The sequence below is a fragment of the Dama dama genome, chromosome 20 (assembly GCF_033118175.1).
Source record: "Dama dama isolate Ldn47 chromosome 20, ASM3311817v1, whole genome shotgun sequence".
NCBI lineage: Eukaryota > Metazoa > Chordata > Mammalia > Artiodactyla > Cervidae > Dama > Dama dama.
Genome location: NC_083700.1, coordinates 56998920 through 57016662, shown reverse-complemented (window position 1 = coordinate 57016662; position 17743 = coordinate 56998920). Strand labels below are relative to the sequence as shown.

General features: G+C 35.7%; 1 protein-coding gene across 1 annotated transcript in view; it reads right to left on the bottom strand.

Moving 5' to 3' along the window:
- COL24A1 (collagen type XXIV alpha 1 chain) overlaps positions 1-17743 on the bottom strand; it is a 368161-nt gene that overhangs the window by 111612 nt on the left and 238806 nt on the right. Inside the window, exon 33 of the mRNA XM_061121489.1 lies at positions 9389-9442. Within this exon, the coding sequence (XP_060977472.1) occupies positions 9389-9442 (54 nt within the window). The remainder of the gene's footprint in view (positions 1-9388; positions 9443-17743) is intronic.

The window sequence follows — 17743 nt, the reverse complement described above, 5'->3', positions numbered from 1 at the left end:
TAATTAATATGTGCATATAATTATAATATATCATATGTAACAACACAAAATACATTTATCAATGTATTACTTTACTCTGTATAAACAAAACTAAATCTTTAGTTGATTCATCTTGTTTTGTTAATAATATTAAGCTTTCTTTGGAGTCAAAAGAAAAGGAAAGAAAGGATGGTGCTTTTCATTTTTTTATTCCCTAAATACCTCATTCATTCAATAAACATTTAATACAGTGCCTAGGGCTTTCAGAATTATCTTATTTAATGAGTATAACAATCCTGTGCATGTGTGCACGATTAGTGGTGTCAACTCTTTGCGACCCATGGTCTGTAGCCCACCAGGCTCCTCTGTCCATGGGATTTTCCAGACAAGAATGCTGGAGTGGGTTGCCATTTCCTCCTCCAGGGGATCTTCCCGACCCAGGGATTGAACCCGTGTCTCTTGAGTCTCTTGCATTGAGCAGGTGGATTCTTTACCAACTGCACCACCTGGGACTGTCCCACGACAATCATAGATTTATTTAATATTCCTGAAGAATATATGGCAAACAAAGTAGCAGTTTTAAAGAAGCAAATATATGGTCTCCAATGAAATAAAAATATACTTGAGTTTGCTAGATGATATATTTTATCACAGTAGTGAGTCCAGTTGAACAATTATTCTATTTCATATGAATAACTGTAACAATATTTACATGGGATAGTCACTAGGGCGCAATAAAATGCATGTGGGACATTTATGGAGATCTTTTCCCCTGTAATACTTAATAGTATAAATATAAGTAAATGAACACTAAATAATTAGTGTGTGAAGCCATTTAACTATCTAAAATCACTTTAGATAGATTAACACTTTAGTAAGTATTAATCACTCAGTCATGTCTCACTCTTTGCAACCCCATGGACTGTAGCCCGCCAGGCTCCTCTGTCCGTGGGATTACACAGGAAAGAATAGAGGAGAGGGGTGCAATTTCCTTTTTCAGAACACTTATTTAGCAACTGCAATTTAATGCTATGTTTCCAGCCACCCAAAGAAGGTGTTTGCAGTTTTTGGTCTTTCTGAAAGAAAGTACAAAGAAGGCAATTTTTAGATTCAGAAAATTAGAAGATAGTTAAAATTCTATGAGCTTATATTCCATCACAACTTGGTACACACTTCACTTTTTAAAAATGTATTAATAGGGAAAAAGTTGTGACATAGCTGGTTATCTTAAAATGTTTTTCTAAGTTGTTATATTAATGTTCATTTAAAATATTCAAAAAGTATGCTAACTACAAAAAAAACAGATTAAGTAAATCATCTGTAATTCTGTCATACAGAGATGACACTGTAAATATACTTGCATATTTCCTTCTAGTTCTTTTGTGGGAGCATATTTATAAAAAACTGTATCTGTTTAATGTTTAAGAGTCTATTATAAATGCAAATATTTCATCATATTATAAATATTTCACAACAAAATTGTTCTATAACTATATAATATTATATTCCATTTAACATTCTGCAGTACTATGATTTAATAATTTTCTTAATGCTAGACAGTTATATTGTTTTTAATTTTTCACAATAAAAGTTTGCTTTATAGGCTTTATTATATACAAGTTAGACTGTAAGTGAATGTTAAGTCTGTTATATCAGACAATATTGCCAAATAGTTGAGATAAATATTTGAATTAGAATTAAAAGGTTGGTATGTAGGTATCACAAATGTTCTCACTCAACAGTACAGCCACTAAAGGTTTTAAGAAGTCACTAATATTTTTCAATTATGGTTTATTACATGTTATGCACAGTATTTCAAAGTTTATGGATTCTCCTCAGAATGTTGTTTTATCCTAGTAGAAACACACTGAGAGAAACACGATAGCATTATTTGCTCATAACGTCAAGTCAACTTTCAGAAAGGTTGCAAAAATTAACATTCCACAATGTATAAACTTAGAACCTACTTCATTAAGTTCATACCAGCAGAGAATATTATTTTATCAATAAGTTATTTTTTAAGCTCATTATTTTAACTTCATTATTTTGATGGACCACCTAGTATCTTAAAATTTTATGTTTGACTACCAGTGAGGTTGAATAGTCTGTCATTTGTTTATCAGATATTTGTAATAATCTACATTTTCCCTGATCATGCTCTTTGTCCATGAATTTTGGGAATCATTTAAAAAATTTTGTAGAGTTCTTTATATATTGTGGACATTAACTCTTTCCTGTCCTGTTTTACTGCTAACATCTGCCCAGTTTGTGACCTGTCATTTTATTTTAAAAGTATAATGTTAAAGATAACTTCCCCCACCAAATATGTTCACTATAGAACACTTGAAAATACAAAGAAGTAAAAATTACCCCAAACCACCATTTAACCCTTTTAACATTTAGTATATCTCCTAAAATCTGTTTTTTTTTTATAATTGTATTTATTTATTTTTGGTTGTACTGGGCCTTTGCTGCTACATGTGGGCTTTCTCCAGTTGCAGCAACTGAGGGCTACTCTTCATTGTGGTATGTCAGCTTCTCATTATGGTGACTTCTCTTGTTATGGAGCACAGGCTCTAGGCACACGAGTTTCAGTAGTTGTGGTTCATGGGTTTAATTGCTCTGCAGCATGTGGAATCTTCCCGAACCATGGATTGAATTCACGTTCCCTGCATTGGCTGGTGAACTCTTATCCAATGTGCCACCAGAGAATTCCTCTCCTTAAATCTTGTACTATTAAAAAAAATTAGGCTGGAAGAAATTTAAAATTTTCATGTACTTAAATCTAAGTCTTCTATGATTTTTTCCATCATATTTAAGTTTAAAATATTTCCATTAAAAAATTTCATCTACTATTTTGTTAATCATGGTTTTAAAATACTTATCTATTTAAACCATTGTTTTGATGTATAGTATGAGGAAGAATCAAAACAAACTTTTAACCAAATAGCAATACATCCTCAGTTTAGTCACTCAGTTGTGTCTAAGTCTTTGTGACCCCATGGACTGCAGCACGCCAGGCTTCCCTGTCCATCACCAACTCCTGGAGCTTGCTCAAACTCATGTCCATTGAGTCAGTGATGCCATCCAACCATCTCATCTTCTGTCGTCCCCTTCTCCTCCTGCCTTCATTCTTTCCCAGCATCAGGATCTTTTCCAATGAGTTCTTTGCATCAGGTGACCGAAGTATTGAAGCTTCAGCTTCAGCATCAGTCCTTTCAATGAATATTCAGGGCTGATTTTTTTTAGGATTAACTGGTTTGATTTTCTCACAGTCCAATGGACTCTCAAGAATCTTCTCCAACGCTACAGTTCAAAAACATCAATTATTCGATGCTCAGCTTTCTTTATGGTCCAACTCTCAAATCCATATATGACTACTGGAAAAACCATAGCTTTGACTGTATGGACCTTTGTTGGCAAAGTAATGTCTCTGCTTTTTAATATAATGTCTATGTTGGTCATAGGTTTTCTACTTTTCACATGATACTGTAGCAAATGCAACTATTAAAGTTCTCCTGAAAATATCAGGCTGTTTCATGCCTGAATGTCTTTCCTATGTTAAGTCCATAGTTTACACTAGGGCTCACTCTGTATTGTACAGTTTTGAGAAATGCATAATATCAGGTATCCACTTTCACAGTATTATACAAAATACTTTCACTGCCCTAAAATTCCCCTTTTCTCCACTGATTCATCTCTTGGCCCCTTCCCTCAACCCCTGGCAACCATCATTCTTCTTTACTGTCTATAAAGTTTTGTCTTTTCCAGAATGTCATGTAGTTGGAATCATATGGTATTTATACTTTTAAGATTTTTTTTTTCATTTAGCATGTATTTAAAAGTTACTCTATATCTTTCTGTGGATTAATACCTCATTCCTCTTTACTGTTGAATAATATTCCACTGTATGAGTGTACCATCATTTTTTTAACCATTTACCTTTTGAAAGACATTACTGGTTGCTTCCAATTTTTAGCAACTGTGAATAAAGCTGCTATGAACATTTATGTGCAGATTTTTGGCAGACATAGGTTTACACTTATTTTAGTAAACACCAAGGAGTATGATTGCTGGATCATGTGGTAAGAGTATATTTAGCTTTGTAGAAAACTGCCAAATTATATTCCAAAGGTGCTTTCCACCAACAATGAATGAGAATTCCTTTTGTTCCACATCTTTTTTAGCATTTGGTATTGTCAGTGTTTTGGCTTTTAGCCATTCTTACAGATGTGTAATGGCATGCCGTTGTTTTAATTTGCAATTCTCTAATGACACATGCTGCTGTGCAGATCTTAATTTGCTTCTCGCCATCTGTATGTCTGTTCAAACCTTTTCTGTATTTTTTAATTGAACTGTTTGTTTTCTTACCGTTGAATTTTAAGAGTTCTTTCTGTATCTTTGGATACAAGTCCTTTAACAGATATTTGTCTTGCAAATATTTTTTCCCCACTATGTGACATGTCTTCATTCTCTGAACATGTCCAAGAATAGAAGTTTTTAGATTTTAATGAAGTCCAACCTATCAAAATTTTCATTCATGGATCATACTTTCCTTGTATCTGAAAACAAGATTGTGGTAGAAAATGGGTGTCATTTTATAATACTTTAAATCTCTGAAAGAGTTCACTAGTAAGACCATCCAGGCCTAGTGCTTTCTGTTTGGAAGGTTACTAATTATTGATTAAGTTTAAAAAAATTTTTATTTTACATTGGAGTATAATTGATTTACAATGTTGTGTTACTTTCAGGTATATGGCAAACTGATTCAGTTACATTGATTCAGTTTCCTTAATCAAAATAGGCCTATTCAGATTATCAGAGTTTCTTTGTCTAAGTTTTGGTAGATTATGTCTCTCAAGGAATTTGTCCATTACAACTAGGTTATCAAATTTGTGAGCAAAGAGTTATTTGTAATATACCTATATTGTCTTTTTAATGACTTTGGGATCTGTAGTGAAGGCTCTTTTTTCATTTCTACTATTAGTAATTAAAGTCTTTTTTTTTTTTTTTAATTCTGCCTACAGTTTCACCAATTTTATTGGTCTTTTCAAAGAATATATTTTTTGTTTCATTGATTTTCTCTATTTTCCTGTTTTTAATTTAATTGATTTCTGCTCTGACTTTTTTTTTTAACCTATTTATTTTTAGACTGTTTGGTATTTTTGTTGCTGCGTCCAGGCTTTTTCTAGATGTGCCAAGCAGGTGCTACTCTCTAGTTGTGCTGCACAAGCTTCTCTTTAGGGTGGCTTCTCTTGTTGCAGGGCATAGGCTCCAGCATGCATAGGCTTCAGCAGCTGCAGTACGTGGACTCAGGAGTTATGGCCCATGGGCTTGGTTGCCTCCAGGCCATATGGAATCTTCCTGAACCAGGGTCAAACCCATGTCCACTGCACTGGCCATCTGCTCTGATTTTTTTTTTTTTATCATTTACTTTCTTCTGCTTACTTTGTATTTAATTTTCTATTCTTTTCCTAGTTTCCTAAAGTGGAAGCTTGGACTACTGATTATAGATCTTTCTTCTTCTCTAATATATGCATTTAATACTATAAATTTGCCTCTAAGCACTGCTTTCACTGCATTCTACAACATTTGATAAGTTATATTTTCATTTTCATTTAGTTGAAAATATTTTCTCAAGAGAAAATTTGAAACAGTGTTATTTAGAAGTGTGTAGTTTAAATATTTTTCAGTTATGTTTCTCTTACTGACATCTAGTTTAAATCCATTATGAACAGAGAGCATATTTTGTATGACATCTCTTTGAAATTTGTTAAGGTGTGTTTTATGACCCAGAATACAGTCTATCTTGGTGAATATTCCATGTTAGCTTAAAAAGAATGTATATTCTGCTGTTATTGGATTAAGTCATCTATAAATGGGCTTCCAGGGTGGCTCAGAGCATAAAGTGTCTGCCTGCAATGCAGGAGACCTCGGTTCGATCCCTTGGTCGGGAAGATCCCCTGGAGAAGAAAATGGCAACCCACTCCAGTATCCTTGCCTGGAAAAGCCCATGGACAGAGAAGCCTGGTAGGCTACAGTCCAAGGGGTTGACAGAGTCAGACATGACTGAGCGACTTCACTTTTACTTTCACTTTCATAAATGTCAATTAGACTCAGTTTTCTAATGGTGATGTTCAGTTCAACTATAATCTTACTGACTATCTGCTTGTTGGATCTCTCAATAACTGATAAATGGATGAGTGCTAAAGTCTCCAACTGAAATAATAAATTTGTCTATTTATCCTTGGAGTTCTATCAGTTTTTGCTTAATCTGATACTTTCCTGTTACATTCATACACATTAAGCACAATTATATTTTCTTGGAGAATTGATACCTTTATCACTATATAATATCCCTCTTTATCCCTCATAATTATCCTTGATCTGAAGTGTATTTTGTTTGAAATTAATATACCTACTTCAGTTGTCCTTTGGTTAGTGTTAGCATATCTTAGTCCATTTTGTTCATCCCTTTACTTTTAATATATCTGTGTCTTTATATTTAAAGTAGGTTCCTTGAAGACAACATACAGTTAGGTCTCATTTTTATTTCTACTCTGTTTCTTAGAACATTGACATTTCAATGATACCTGATACAGCTGTAGTACGTACTATATTTATTACCATTTTCTATTTGCTACACTTGTTCTTTCTTTTTTTAATCTTCCATTCTTTATCCCACTCTTTTTACATTAAGACTTTGATTCCATTTTCTCTCTTATTTTGGCATATAAATTTCACTTCTACTTTAATATAGATATATTATGTTTGCTTACATACTTCTAAAGGAATTTAAGATTGTCATGAAGATTTTAAGATGGGTTATGGTTAGTGCTGAATTCCTAACTTATATATCTGATTTTCCTCTTGTGTCTTTCAGTCTTTTCTGCAGTTTCATTCCCTTCTATCAACAATTATTTATATGTGGAATTTCTTCAAAGTTCATCCTAATATCCTTTTCTCTTACCTATATGTTCTCCTAGACTTAACCCCAATATTTTAAATTTCAGGAAATTATTCTGGTGGCTCAGATGATAAAGAGTCTGCCTGCAATGCAGAAGACCTGGATTCACTCCCAGGGTTGGGAAGATCCCTTGCAGAAGGGAATGGCAACCCATGACAGAATTCTTGCCTGGAGAATCACATGGGCAGAGGAGCCTGGTTGGTTGCAGTCCATGGACTTGCAAAGAGTTGGACACGACTGAGCAACTAACACTTCACTTTTCACTTCTTTCTGTTTTGAGTGCCACAATCAACTGCCATCTTCACATTTCTCAAAGACACCTCAGATTCAACATAGCTAAATTTAATCTTCCATTCTCAAACATAAATTGCTGCTGATTTTTTTTCAGTTTCAATGAGAGATAACCTATTGATACTTCAAGCCACAATCTTAGAAACCATACTTCAGATATTTCACATATTTTACATCTTTCTCCTGTTGATTTTATCTCATTTGGAATATTTTACACCTACTTTTTTCTCTGCTAATCAAAAATGTTCTGCTGTATCTTATCTGGACTGTTGTAACAGAAAGGCTTTCTTGGTTCATTCCTATATGGTTTGGGTGAGCTTTATGAAATAATAAGACAATCATAAAACTAGCCCTATCTCTTCAATGATATCCCTTTGTTCTTAGGCTAAAAATACATATATTTGGGGATGGGGCTTATGGAGTTGCATGTGTTTCGTCCCCTGCCTCCCTTTCCATCCTTATCTTGTACTTACTTCCCACTCGATTTCCTGAGTCACAGTCACACTGACCTTCTTTTAGATCTTCAGATTAATATATAAGGCTTTCTCCCAGGTCATGACTTCTCTCTGGAATGACTTTTCCCCATATTTGCTTAAGTAACCCACTCTTCATCCTTCAGTTCACAGCACAAATTCTCCTCTTCTGGAAGTTTCCCTAACCCTAGATTAAGATGGTTTATTTTGTTATATATTCCCTTAGATTTTACTAGGTAGCTCAAATATGTGAAACAAAGCCCATGACATCCATTAAAAATTGATTTATATTTTACTTACCAGAGTCACTGACCCTGGGACCTGAATGTCAATTTTTAAGTTTTTTCAGCCATTTAGTCATTTACAGTTACAACAGTAAATCTTTTTTTGTATAAAACTTGATATTATCTCTGTTGTTGCCATAGCTCCGTTGATATACTTATTGTGACTTAAATGCATTCTTTATTGAGATTAGTTTTAATGTTGTCTCACTTCAGCTAGTATTAGCAGCTAAATGATTACACCATTGGGCATATGACCTTTTGGTTAGTGCTGTTTAACAAATATGCACTAGATAATTAAATATGCCAGATATTGTTCTAGGAAAGAGGATGGCAAAGATGAAAAAAAGTGGTCTCTGACTTCAAGGAGCTATAGCCTATTTAGAAGAAAGAGATATTTAGATATTTGCATGATTTTGATCAAATAAATATTAGAATTGGGATGGCAGGTTAAGAGATACAAACCAGAGAAAACTGAGAAGAATTTAGTTTGATAAAATCAATATCACATTTAAGATTCTATGTTTGGAAAAAGTACACACATAGTCAAATCTTTACTTATTGTTTGAAAAGCTTATACCACAGGTTAAATATATAAAGCAGGTGATGAACACAGATGGGTAAGAAGAGTTCTTTGACTATTAGAATTTTCTCCTTCATACTAGCTAAGTGAACGGTGCAAAAACCACTTATAAACTTTTGTGTCACATGATGGATAAGATCAACCACACAGTAGTTTCAAAGACTATTTGTACTGTAAATCTTAGGAGCATGTTACTGCACATTACATCTAATACCATTAGCCAGAAGAATGACTTCATAGGCAATAAAGAATATATTGTGAGAAAGAAGGTGTGGCAAGGTATTTCATTTTCACAGTTCATTTTCTATGGAAAATCTATAACTGAGGCATATGTATGAAAATGTGATGTAAGTTTTTGAATTATTGACCTACTAGCATTTCTGTCAAGTTTCCACATTTTGGCCCATTACGTGTAGAGTCTGGCTTCTCTATATGGCCTTTTATTATAGAGTTGCCCTCGTAAGTAAGATTTTGTGTGTGTGTATGTGTAAGGGGGAGTATAATAATTATTATATAAACAGTAAGGTGTTAAGAAAAAAAGTTCTGAGAGTCAATAAAACAGAATTATACTTGTTGAAAATAGAAATGCATGAAGTTTTAATGGTTCCAGATAAACAGAACCAAATTTGACTTTATGAAACCAGGAAGGCACTATAAATTATCTTCACAGCAAAATATTCATTCTTATAATTAGCTGCCCATGATAAATGCTGATTTCAAGAACTTACCAGCCACAGAACAACAGAGCAATAATAAGAGACAGATAAAATACATTATGAGAAAAACACAATTAGAAACACAAAAATATACTGACCGGTTCTCCTGTAAGTCCCCTGTCTCCAGCACTCCCTGGGGGTCCTTGTAAACCCTGAATAAACAAAGGTAAAGTTTAGAGAAAAAATGGTGTTTGAAAATGTTTTAGTTTCCATACCTCAGCTTTCTTTTAAGATCCTCCCGTCTAATTTTTCTATCTTTATCGATTATTTAGTTTTTATTTTGTGGTAAAATATGCATCATATATAATCCACCATTTTAATAATTTTAAGGTGTACAGTATGTGTAAATTTAGAGTACTGTGGCATTAAGTATATTCACATTGTTGTGTACACCATTATTACCACTATCCACTTTCAGAATCTTTTATCTTCCCAAACTGAAACTTTATACCCATTAAATAGCTCCCTACCCCTCACCCGCCTTCCCTGGCACCCACAAGTCTACTTTCTGTCTCTGAATTTGACTTAAAGTAGTCAAAGTAGGTACTTAAAGGATCTTATACACATGGAATCATACACTATTTCTTCTTTTGTGTCTGGCTTATTTCATGTAGCATAAAGATCCATCAATTTGTAATATGTGTCAAGATTTCCTTCTTTTTTAAGGTTGAATAATATTCTGCTATATGTATATACCACATTTTGTTTATCCATTAATCAACAATAAACACTTCAGGTTTTCTACATTTTGCTTATTATTCTAACACTCCTATAAACATTAATATACAAGTATTTGTTTGTACCTGTACTTTACATTCTTTGGGGTACCTAGAAGTGAGTTATATGGGTTGATGGATAATATATAATTCTATGTTCAACAGTTTGAGGAGCTGGGCAAACTGCTTTCCACAGCAACCCCACCATTTTACATTCCCACCAGCATGGCACAAGGAATCCTATTTCTCCACATTCTTGTCAGCACTGATTATTTTTTCTTCATATATAGGTGTAGTGTGTGTGTGTGTGTGTGTGTGTGTGTGTGTGTGTGATAACAGTTACCCAGGGTGGGAAGTGGTATCTCAGTGTGGTCTTGATTTCCTTTTCCCTAAAGGCCAGTGATACTGAGAATCTTTTTATGTATTTATTGGCCATTTATATATCTTCTTTAGAGTAATGCTTACTCAATTCCTTTTGCTCATTTTGCCATTGTATTGTTTATTATTCTGTCATTGAGTCATAGGAGTTCTTTATATCTGTGTGCATGCTCATTCACTCATATCCAACTCTTTGTGACCATGGACTGTAGACTGCCAGGCTCCTCTGTCCATGGGATTTTCCAGGCAAGAAATAAAGTAGTGTGACTTATGCTCTTATAGCCTGGGAAGGCACAAGGGTCTCAGAACTTAAAGACCAGAAATGATCAAATTGGACCTCTCCAATGTTCTTTATTTTATCCCATTTTTACACCATGCTATCCATGGTAACATAAAATTGAATCTTAGACATGGAGGTATATTCTAAAATGGTATGTAAAGTGAAAATCGCTCTGTCATATCCTACTCTTTGCGACTCCATGAACTGTAGCCTGTCAGGCTCCTCTGTCCATGGAATTTTCCAGGCAAGAACACTGGAGTGGGTAGCCATTTCCTTCCCCAGGGTATCTTCCCAACTCATGAATCAAACCCAGGTCTACATTGCAGGAGGATTCTTTATTGCCTGAACCACCAGGACTATAAAACTCTAAATCAAATTCCAGGTCCTCTTTGATCCTTCCATTCAAAGTATAACTGAGCATGTACTGTGTACCAGATATTGATGACTACTAATGATATATAAAATACTGCCCTTGTCTATTTGCAATTTGCAACTCCTACTCTTCTAAATTATTGCCTTCGGGAAGTCTGGCAATTATATAGCAGATCACAATCATCCTTTTATCTTCAATTTAAAATTTTAACATTAATATTAAATTGGAAGATATTAAAAATTTTCAGGAACAAAGAATCTAAGTTATAATCATCAATGCCATGTTTAGTTACGTATGATTGTCTGATTAGACAAAGTAGTTGTTGTTTGGTTGCTCAGTTGTGTCTGAACCTTTTGTGATCCCATCGACTGTAGTCCACCAGGCTCCTCTGTCCATGGGATTTTCCAGGCAAGAATACTGGAGAGAGTTGCCATTTCCTTCTCCAGGGGATCTTCCCAACCCAGGAATTGAACCTGCATCCTGCATTGCAGGTGGATTCTTTACTGCTGAGTCACTGGTGAAGCGATTAGAGAAAGGCAGATTTGTAAAATCTTGTGGACTCTCACCTGACTAAGAAAGACCTTGTTTCAGTCATGAAAATCACATGTTACCCATATGCTCCTAAATTAAGACCAGATCAATATAAGGAATCCCTCTATGCCTGATATACCATTTGAAACATAAAGCACTTAGAACCTTAAATAGTACTTGCCCAATTTGCTTTGTAAAGTGTGTCTGCACACAACATTAAGATTGATATGTACTTTTAATACTGTTAATGCTGCATAAATGCTGTTTGGCAAAGCTATGAAATGATCTAAATGGACCCTAATTATTTTTATTGGAGATGAAAAAGAAAAGAACAAGCTGGCACAAAGTAAAAATTCATTTTAAGGCTTTTCAGATTCCCTTTAAGGCTACAAGGCTACTGAAATACCTTGTCTGTAGTACAACTCCTTGCTCTATGATGCATATCAGCGATGATGCCAATGACGACCAGGAGGATAATGACTTATAGTGGTTGTTATTTATTGAGGGCCTGTGCTAAGAACATTATGAGCATGATTTTTTCATAACTATAAATCTATCTCATTTTACTGATAGGAAAACTGAAGCTCAAAAAGGTCAAATAATTTGTACTAAGTTAAAACAGCTATAAGTGGAAGAACCAGAATCTGACTTTGAATATTTCTGATTCCAATGTCAAGCTCTTTCACTATACTAAACTGCTTTTTCTGATTTCCATGAGAAATAAAACTTTCAGTGCCCTTCTATTTTAAATAATCACGTGTAGGTTTGTATTGGTACATCAGACTCTAAGTTGACCAGACAAGGTTAAAAGCACTTAACAGAGATTTTAGCAGCCATCTACTCATAAAAGAGAGAGAACTTGGAGTTTGATCACCAAGTTAAATGCCTGCCAAATTAAAAAACAAACAATACTTTTTAAAGAAATGTAACAGACTTTAGAATCTCTACAGTGAGTAAGTAAAAATATTCAAGATATAATTCAAAATTACTTGACAGGGAAAATTTCCCATATTTATAAGAAAAGGCAATTAATGGAAACCAGAATCAAGATAATACAGATTTTAGATGTATCACACAACATTTTTAAAGTAGTTAATATAAAAATGCTGAGGAGGAGCTAAGATGGCAGAGGAATAGGACGGGGAGACCACTTTCTCCCCCACAAATTCATTGAAAGATCATTTGAACGTTGAGCAAACTCCACAAAACAACTTCTGATTGCTAGCAGAGGACATCAGGCACTCAGAAAAGCAGTCCATTGTCTTTGAAAGGAGGTAGGACAAAATATAAAAGATAAAAAGGGAGACAAAAGAGTTGGGGATGGAGATCCATCCTGGGAAGGGAGTCTTAATAGAGTAAGTTTCCAAACACCAGGAAACCCTCTCACCGGTGGGTTTGGGGAAAGTTTTTGAATCTCGGAGGGCAACTTAACTGGGAGAAAAAAATAAATAAAACCCACAGATTACCTGCCTAAAAGCAACTCCCAGCAGAAAAGCACTCCAGACGCTCATATCCACCACCAGCAAGTGGGGGCTGAACAGAGAGGAGCAGGTGGCATTGCTTAGGGTAAGGACCGGGCCTGAATGCCCTGAGGGCAATCTGAGGGAGCTAACGTGAGATAGCAACTTAAACTGTGGGATAGCAAGTGAGAGAGAGAGAGAGTGCGAGTATTAACCTGCAAAAAGCCCTAACCTAAGGCACAGCCGGCCCCATTTGCAGAACAAAGAACTGAGCAATACCAGAGAAGAGCTAGGCTGCAGACCTGACCCTCCCCCGCTGGAGACAGGAGGCAGCAGGGAGGCTGGCACCAGCCAGAGCCAGAAAGGGACAACTTGGCCCCAGAGACTGAATCCCCTACCAAACTGCAAACAGGCTTCCAGTTTCTAACCAAAGACTTCCTGAGATTCTGGATGGTTGACACCCGCCGGGAGGGTCGCAGACAGAGATCAGCTCCCCAGAAGAGACACAAGGCACACCGGACCAGGTGCGCCTGGAAACTGAGGCTGGGATGGGGAGGGGAGAAGTCGCGCTGGACCTGAATAGAGTGCACTCCTCAAGCTCCTGGTTGCCTAAGCTCCTCAGACCAGGAAGACACAAAACGCAGGCCCAACCAATTCTGCACCTTTGTGGAGTACCCGAGAAACTGAACCTGAGTGGCTTGGGCCTGGGAAGTGCACGCGACTCAGGGCCCACTCCCAGTAGAGCAGCCTGGAGCCTGAGCAGTGTAAACGGGGAAAGCACACATGCTGAGAGCGGGGGCAAACCCAGTGTGGCCGGAACACTGCGAGTGCTCCCCACACACACCAGTGACATTTGTCTGCAGTGCCCCTCCCTCCCCACAGCGTGAGACCAATAGAAAGAAAGCAGGAGTCGCAATACTCATATCAGATAAAATAGACTTTAAAATAAAGGCTGTGAAAAGAGACAAAGAAGGACACTACATAATGATCAAAGGATCGATCCAAGAAGATATAACAATTATAAATATATATGCACCCAACATAGGAGCACTGCAATATGTAAGGCAAATGCTAACAAGTATGAAAGGGGAAATTAATAATAACACAATAATAGTGGGAGACTTTAATACCTCACTCACACCTATGGATAGATCAACTAAACAGAAAATGAACAAGAAAACACAAACTTTAAATGACACATGGACCAGCTAGACCTAATTGATATCTATAGGACATTTCACTCCAAATTAATGAATTTCACCTTCTTCTCAAGTGCACATGGAACCTTCCCCAGAATAGATCACATCCTGGACCATAAATCTAGTCTTGGTAAATTAAAAAAAATTGAAATCATTACAGTCATCTTTTCTGACCACAATGCAGTAAGATTAGATGTCAATTACAGGGAAAAAAAAAAACTATTAAAAGTTCAAACAGATGGAGGCTAAATAACATGCTTCTGAATAACCAACAAATCATAGAAGAAATCAAAATATGCATAGAAATGAATGAAAATGAAAACACAACAACCCAAAACCTATGGGACACTGTAAAAGCAATGCTAAGGGGAAGGTTCATAGCAATAATGGCTTACCTCAAGAAACAAGAAAAAAGTCAAATAAACAACCTAACTCTACATGTAAAGCAAATAGAGAAGGAAGAAATGAAGAACCCCAGGGTTAGTAGAAGGAAAGAAATCTTAAAAATTAGGGCAGAAATAAATGCAAAAGAAACTAAAGAGACCATAGCAAAAATCAACAAAGCTAAAAGCTTGTCTTTTGAAAAGATAAATAAAATTGACAAACCATTAGCCAGACTCATTAAGAAACAAAGGGAGAAGAACCAAATTAACAAAATTAGAAATGAAAATAGATCATAACAGACAACACTGAAATACAAAGGATCATAAGAGACTACTATCAGCAGCTATATGCAAATAAAATGGACAACTTGGAAGAAATGGACAAATTCTTAGAAAAGTATAACTTTCCAAAACTGAACCAGGAAAAAATAGATCTTAACAGACCCATCACAAGCATGGAAATCGAAACTGTAATCAGAAATCTTCCAGCAAACAAAAGCCTAGGACCAGATGGCTTCACAGCTGAATTCTACCAAAAATTTAGAGAAGAGCTAACATCTATCTTACTCAAACTGTTCCAGAAAATTGCAGAAGAAGGCAAACTTCCAAACTCATTCTATGAGGCCACCATCACCCTAATACCAAAACCAGACAAAGATGCCACAAAAAAAGAAAAATACAGGCCAATATCACTGATGAACATAGATGCAAAAATCCTTAACAAAATTCTAGCAAACAGAATCCAGCAATATATTAAAAAGATCATACATCATGACCAAGTGGGCTTTATCCCAGGAATGCAAGGACTCTTTAATATCCACAAATCAATCAATGTAATACACCACATTAACAAATTGAAAGATAAAAACCATATGACTATCTCAATAGATGCAGAAAAAGTCTTCGACAAAATTAAACATCCATTTATGATTAAAACTCTCCAGAAAGCAGGAATAGAAGGAACATACCTTAACATAATAAAAGCTATATATGACAAACCCACAGCAAACATTATCCTCAATGGTGAAAAATTGAAAGCATTTCCCCTAAAGTCAGGAACAAGACAATGGTGCCCACTCTAACCACTACTATTCAATATAGTTTTGGAAGTTTTGGCCACAGCAATCAGAGCAGAAAAAGAAATAAAAGGAATCCAGATAGGAAAAGAAGAAGTGAAACTCTCACTGTTTGCAGATGACATGATCCTCTACATAGAAAACCATAAAGACTCTACCAGAAAATTCCTAGAGCTAATCAATGAATATAGTAAAGTTGCAGGATATAAAATTAACACACAGAAATCCCTTGCATTCCTATACACTAACAATGAGAAAACAGAAAGAGAAATGAAGAAAACAATATTGTTCACCATTGCAACAAAAAGAATAAAATACTTAGGAATATATCCACCTAAAGAAACAAAAGACCTATACAAAGAAAACTATAAAACACTGATGAAAGAAATCAAAGAGGACACAAACAGATGGAGAAATATATGGTGTTCATGGATTGGAAGAATCAATACAGTGAAGATGAGTATACCACCCAAAGCAATCTATAGATTCAATGCACTACCTATCAAGCTACCAACAGTATTTTTCACAGAACTAGAACAAATAATTTCACAATTTGCATGGAAATACAAAAAACCTTGAATAGCCAAAGCAATTTTGAGAAAGAAGAATGGAACTGGAGGAATCAACCTACCTGACTTCAGGCTCTACTACAAAGCTACAGTCATCAAGACAGTATGGTACTGGCACAAAGACAGAAATATAGATCAATGGAATAAAATAGAAAGCCCAGAGATAAATCCATGTACCTATGGACACTTTATCTTTGACAATGGAGGCAAGAATATACAATGGAAAAAAGACAACCTCTTTAACAAGTGGTGCTGGGAAAACCACTTGTAAAAGAATGAAACTAGAACACTTTCTAACACCATACACAAAAACAAACTCAAAATGGATAAAAGATCTAAATGTAAGACCAGAAACTATAAAACTTCTAGAGGAGGACATAGGCAAAACACTCTCCAACATAAATCACAGCAAGATCCTCTATGACCCACCTCCCAGAATATTGGAAATAAAAGCAAAAATAAACAAATGGGACCTAATGAAACTTAAAAGCTTTTGCACAACGAACGAACCTATAAGCAAGGTGAAAAGACAGCCTTCAGAATGGGAGAAAATAATAGCAAATGAAGAAACAGACAAAGGATTAATTTCAAAAATATACAAGCAACTCCTGCAGCCCAATTCCAGAAAAATAAATGACCCAGTCAAAAAATGGGCCAAAGATCTAAACAGATATTTCTCCAAAGAAGACATACAGATGGCTAACAAACACATGAAAAGATGCTCAACATCACTCATTATCAGAGAAATGCAAATCAAAACCACAATGAGGTACCATTACACGCCAGTCAGGATGGCTGCTCTCCAAAAGTCTACAAGCAACAAATGCTGGAGAGGGTGTGGAGAAAAGGGAACCCTCTTACACTGTTGGTGGGAATGCAAACTAGTACAGCCGCTATGGAAAACAGTGTGGAGATTCCTTAAAAAACTGGAAATAGAACTGCCATATGACCCAGCAATCCTACTCCTGGGCAAACACACTGAGGAAACCAGAACTGAAAGAGACACGTGCACCCCAATGTTCATTGCAGCACTGTTTATAATAGCCAGGACATGGAAGCAACCTAGATGCCCATCAGCAGACGAATGGATAAGGAAGCTATGGTACATATACATAACGGAATATTACTTGGCCATTAAAAAGAATACATTTGAATCCGTTCTAATGAGATGGATGAAACTGGAGCCCATTATACAGAGTGAAATAAGCCAGAAAGATAAACACCAATACAGTATACTAATGCATAAATATGTAATTTAGAAAGATGGTAATGATAACCCTATATGCAAACAGAAAAAGAGACACAGATGTACAGAACAGACATTTGGACTCTATGGGAGAAGGCGAGGGTGGGATGATCTGAGAGAATAGCATTGAAACATGTATATTATCAAGTGTGAAACAGATCGCCAGCCCAGGTTGGATGCATGAGACAAGTGCTCAGGGCTGGTGCACTGGGATGACCCAGAGGGATGGGATGGGGAGGGAG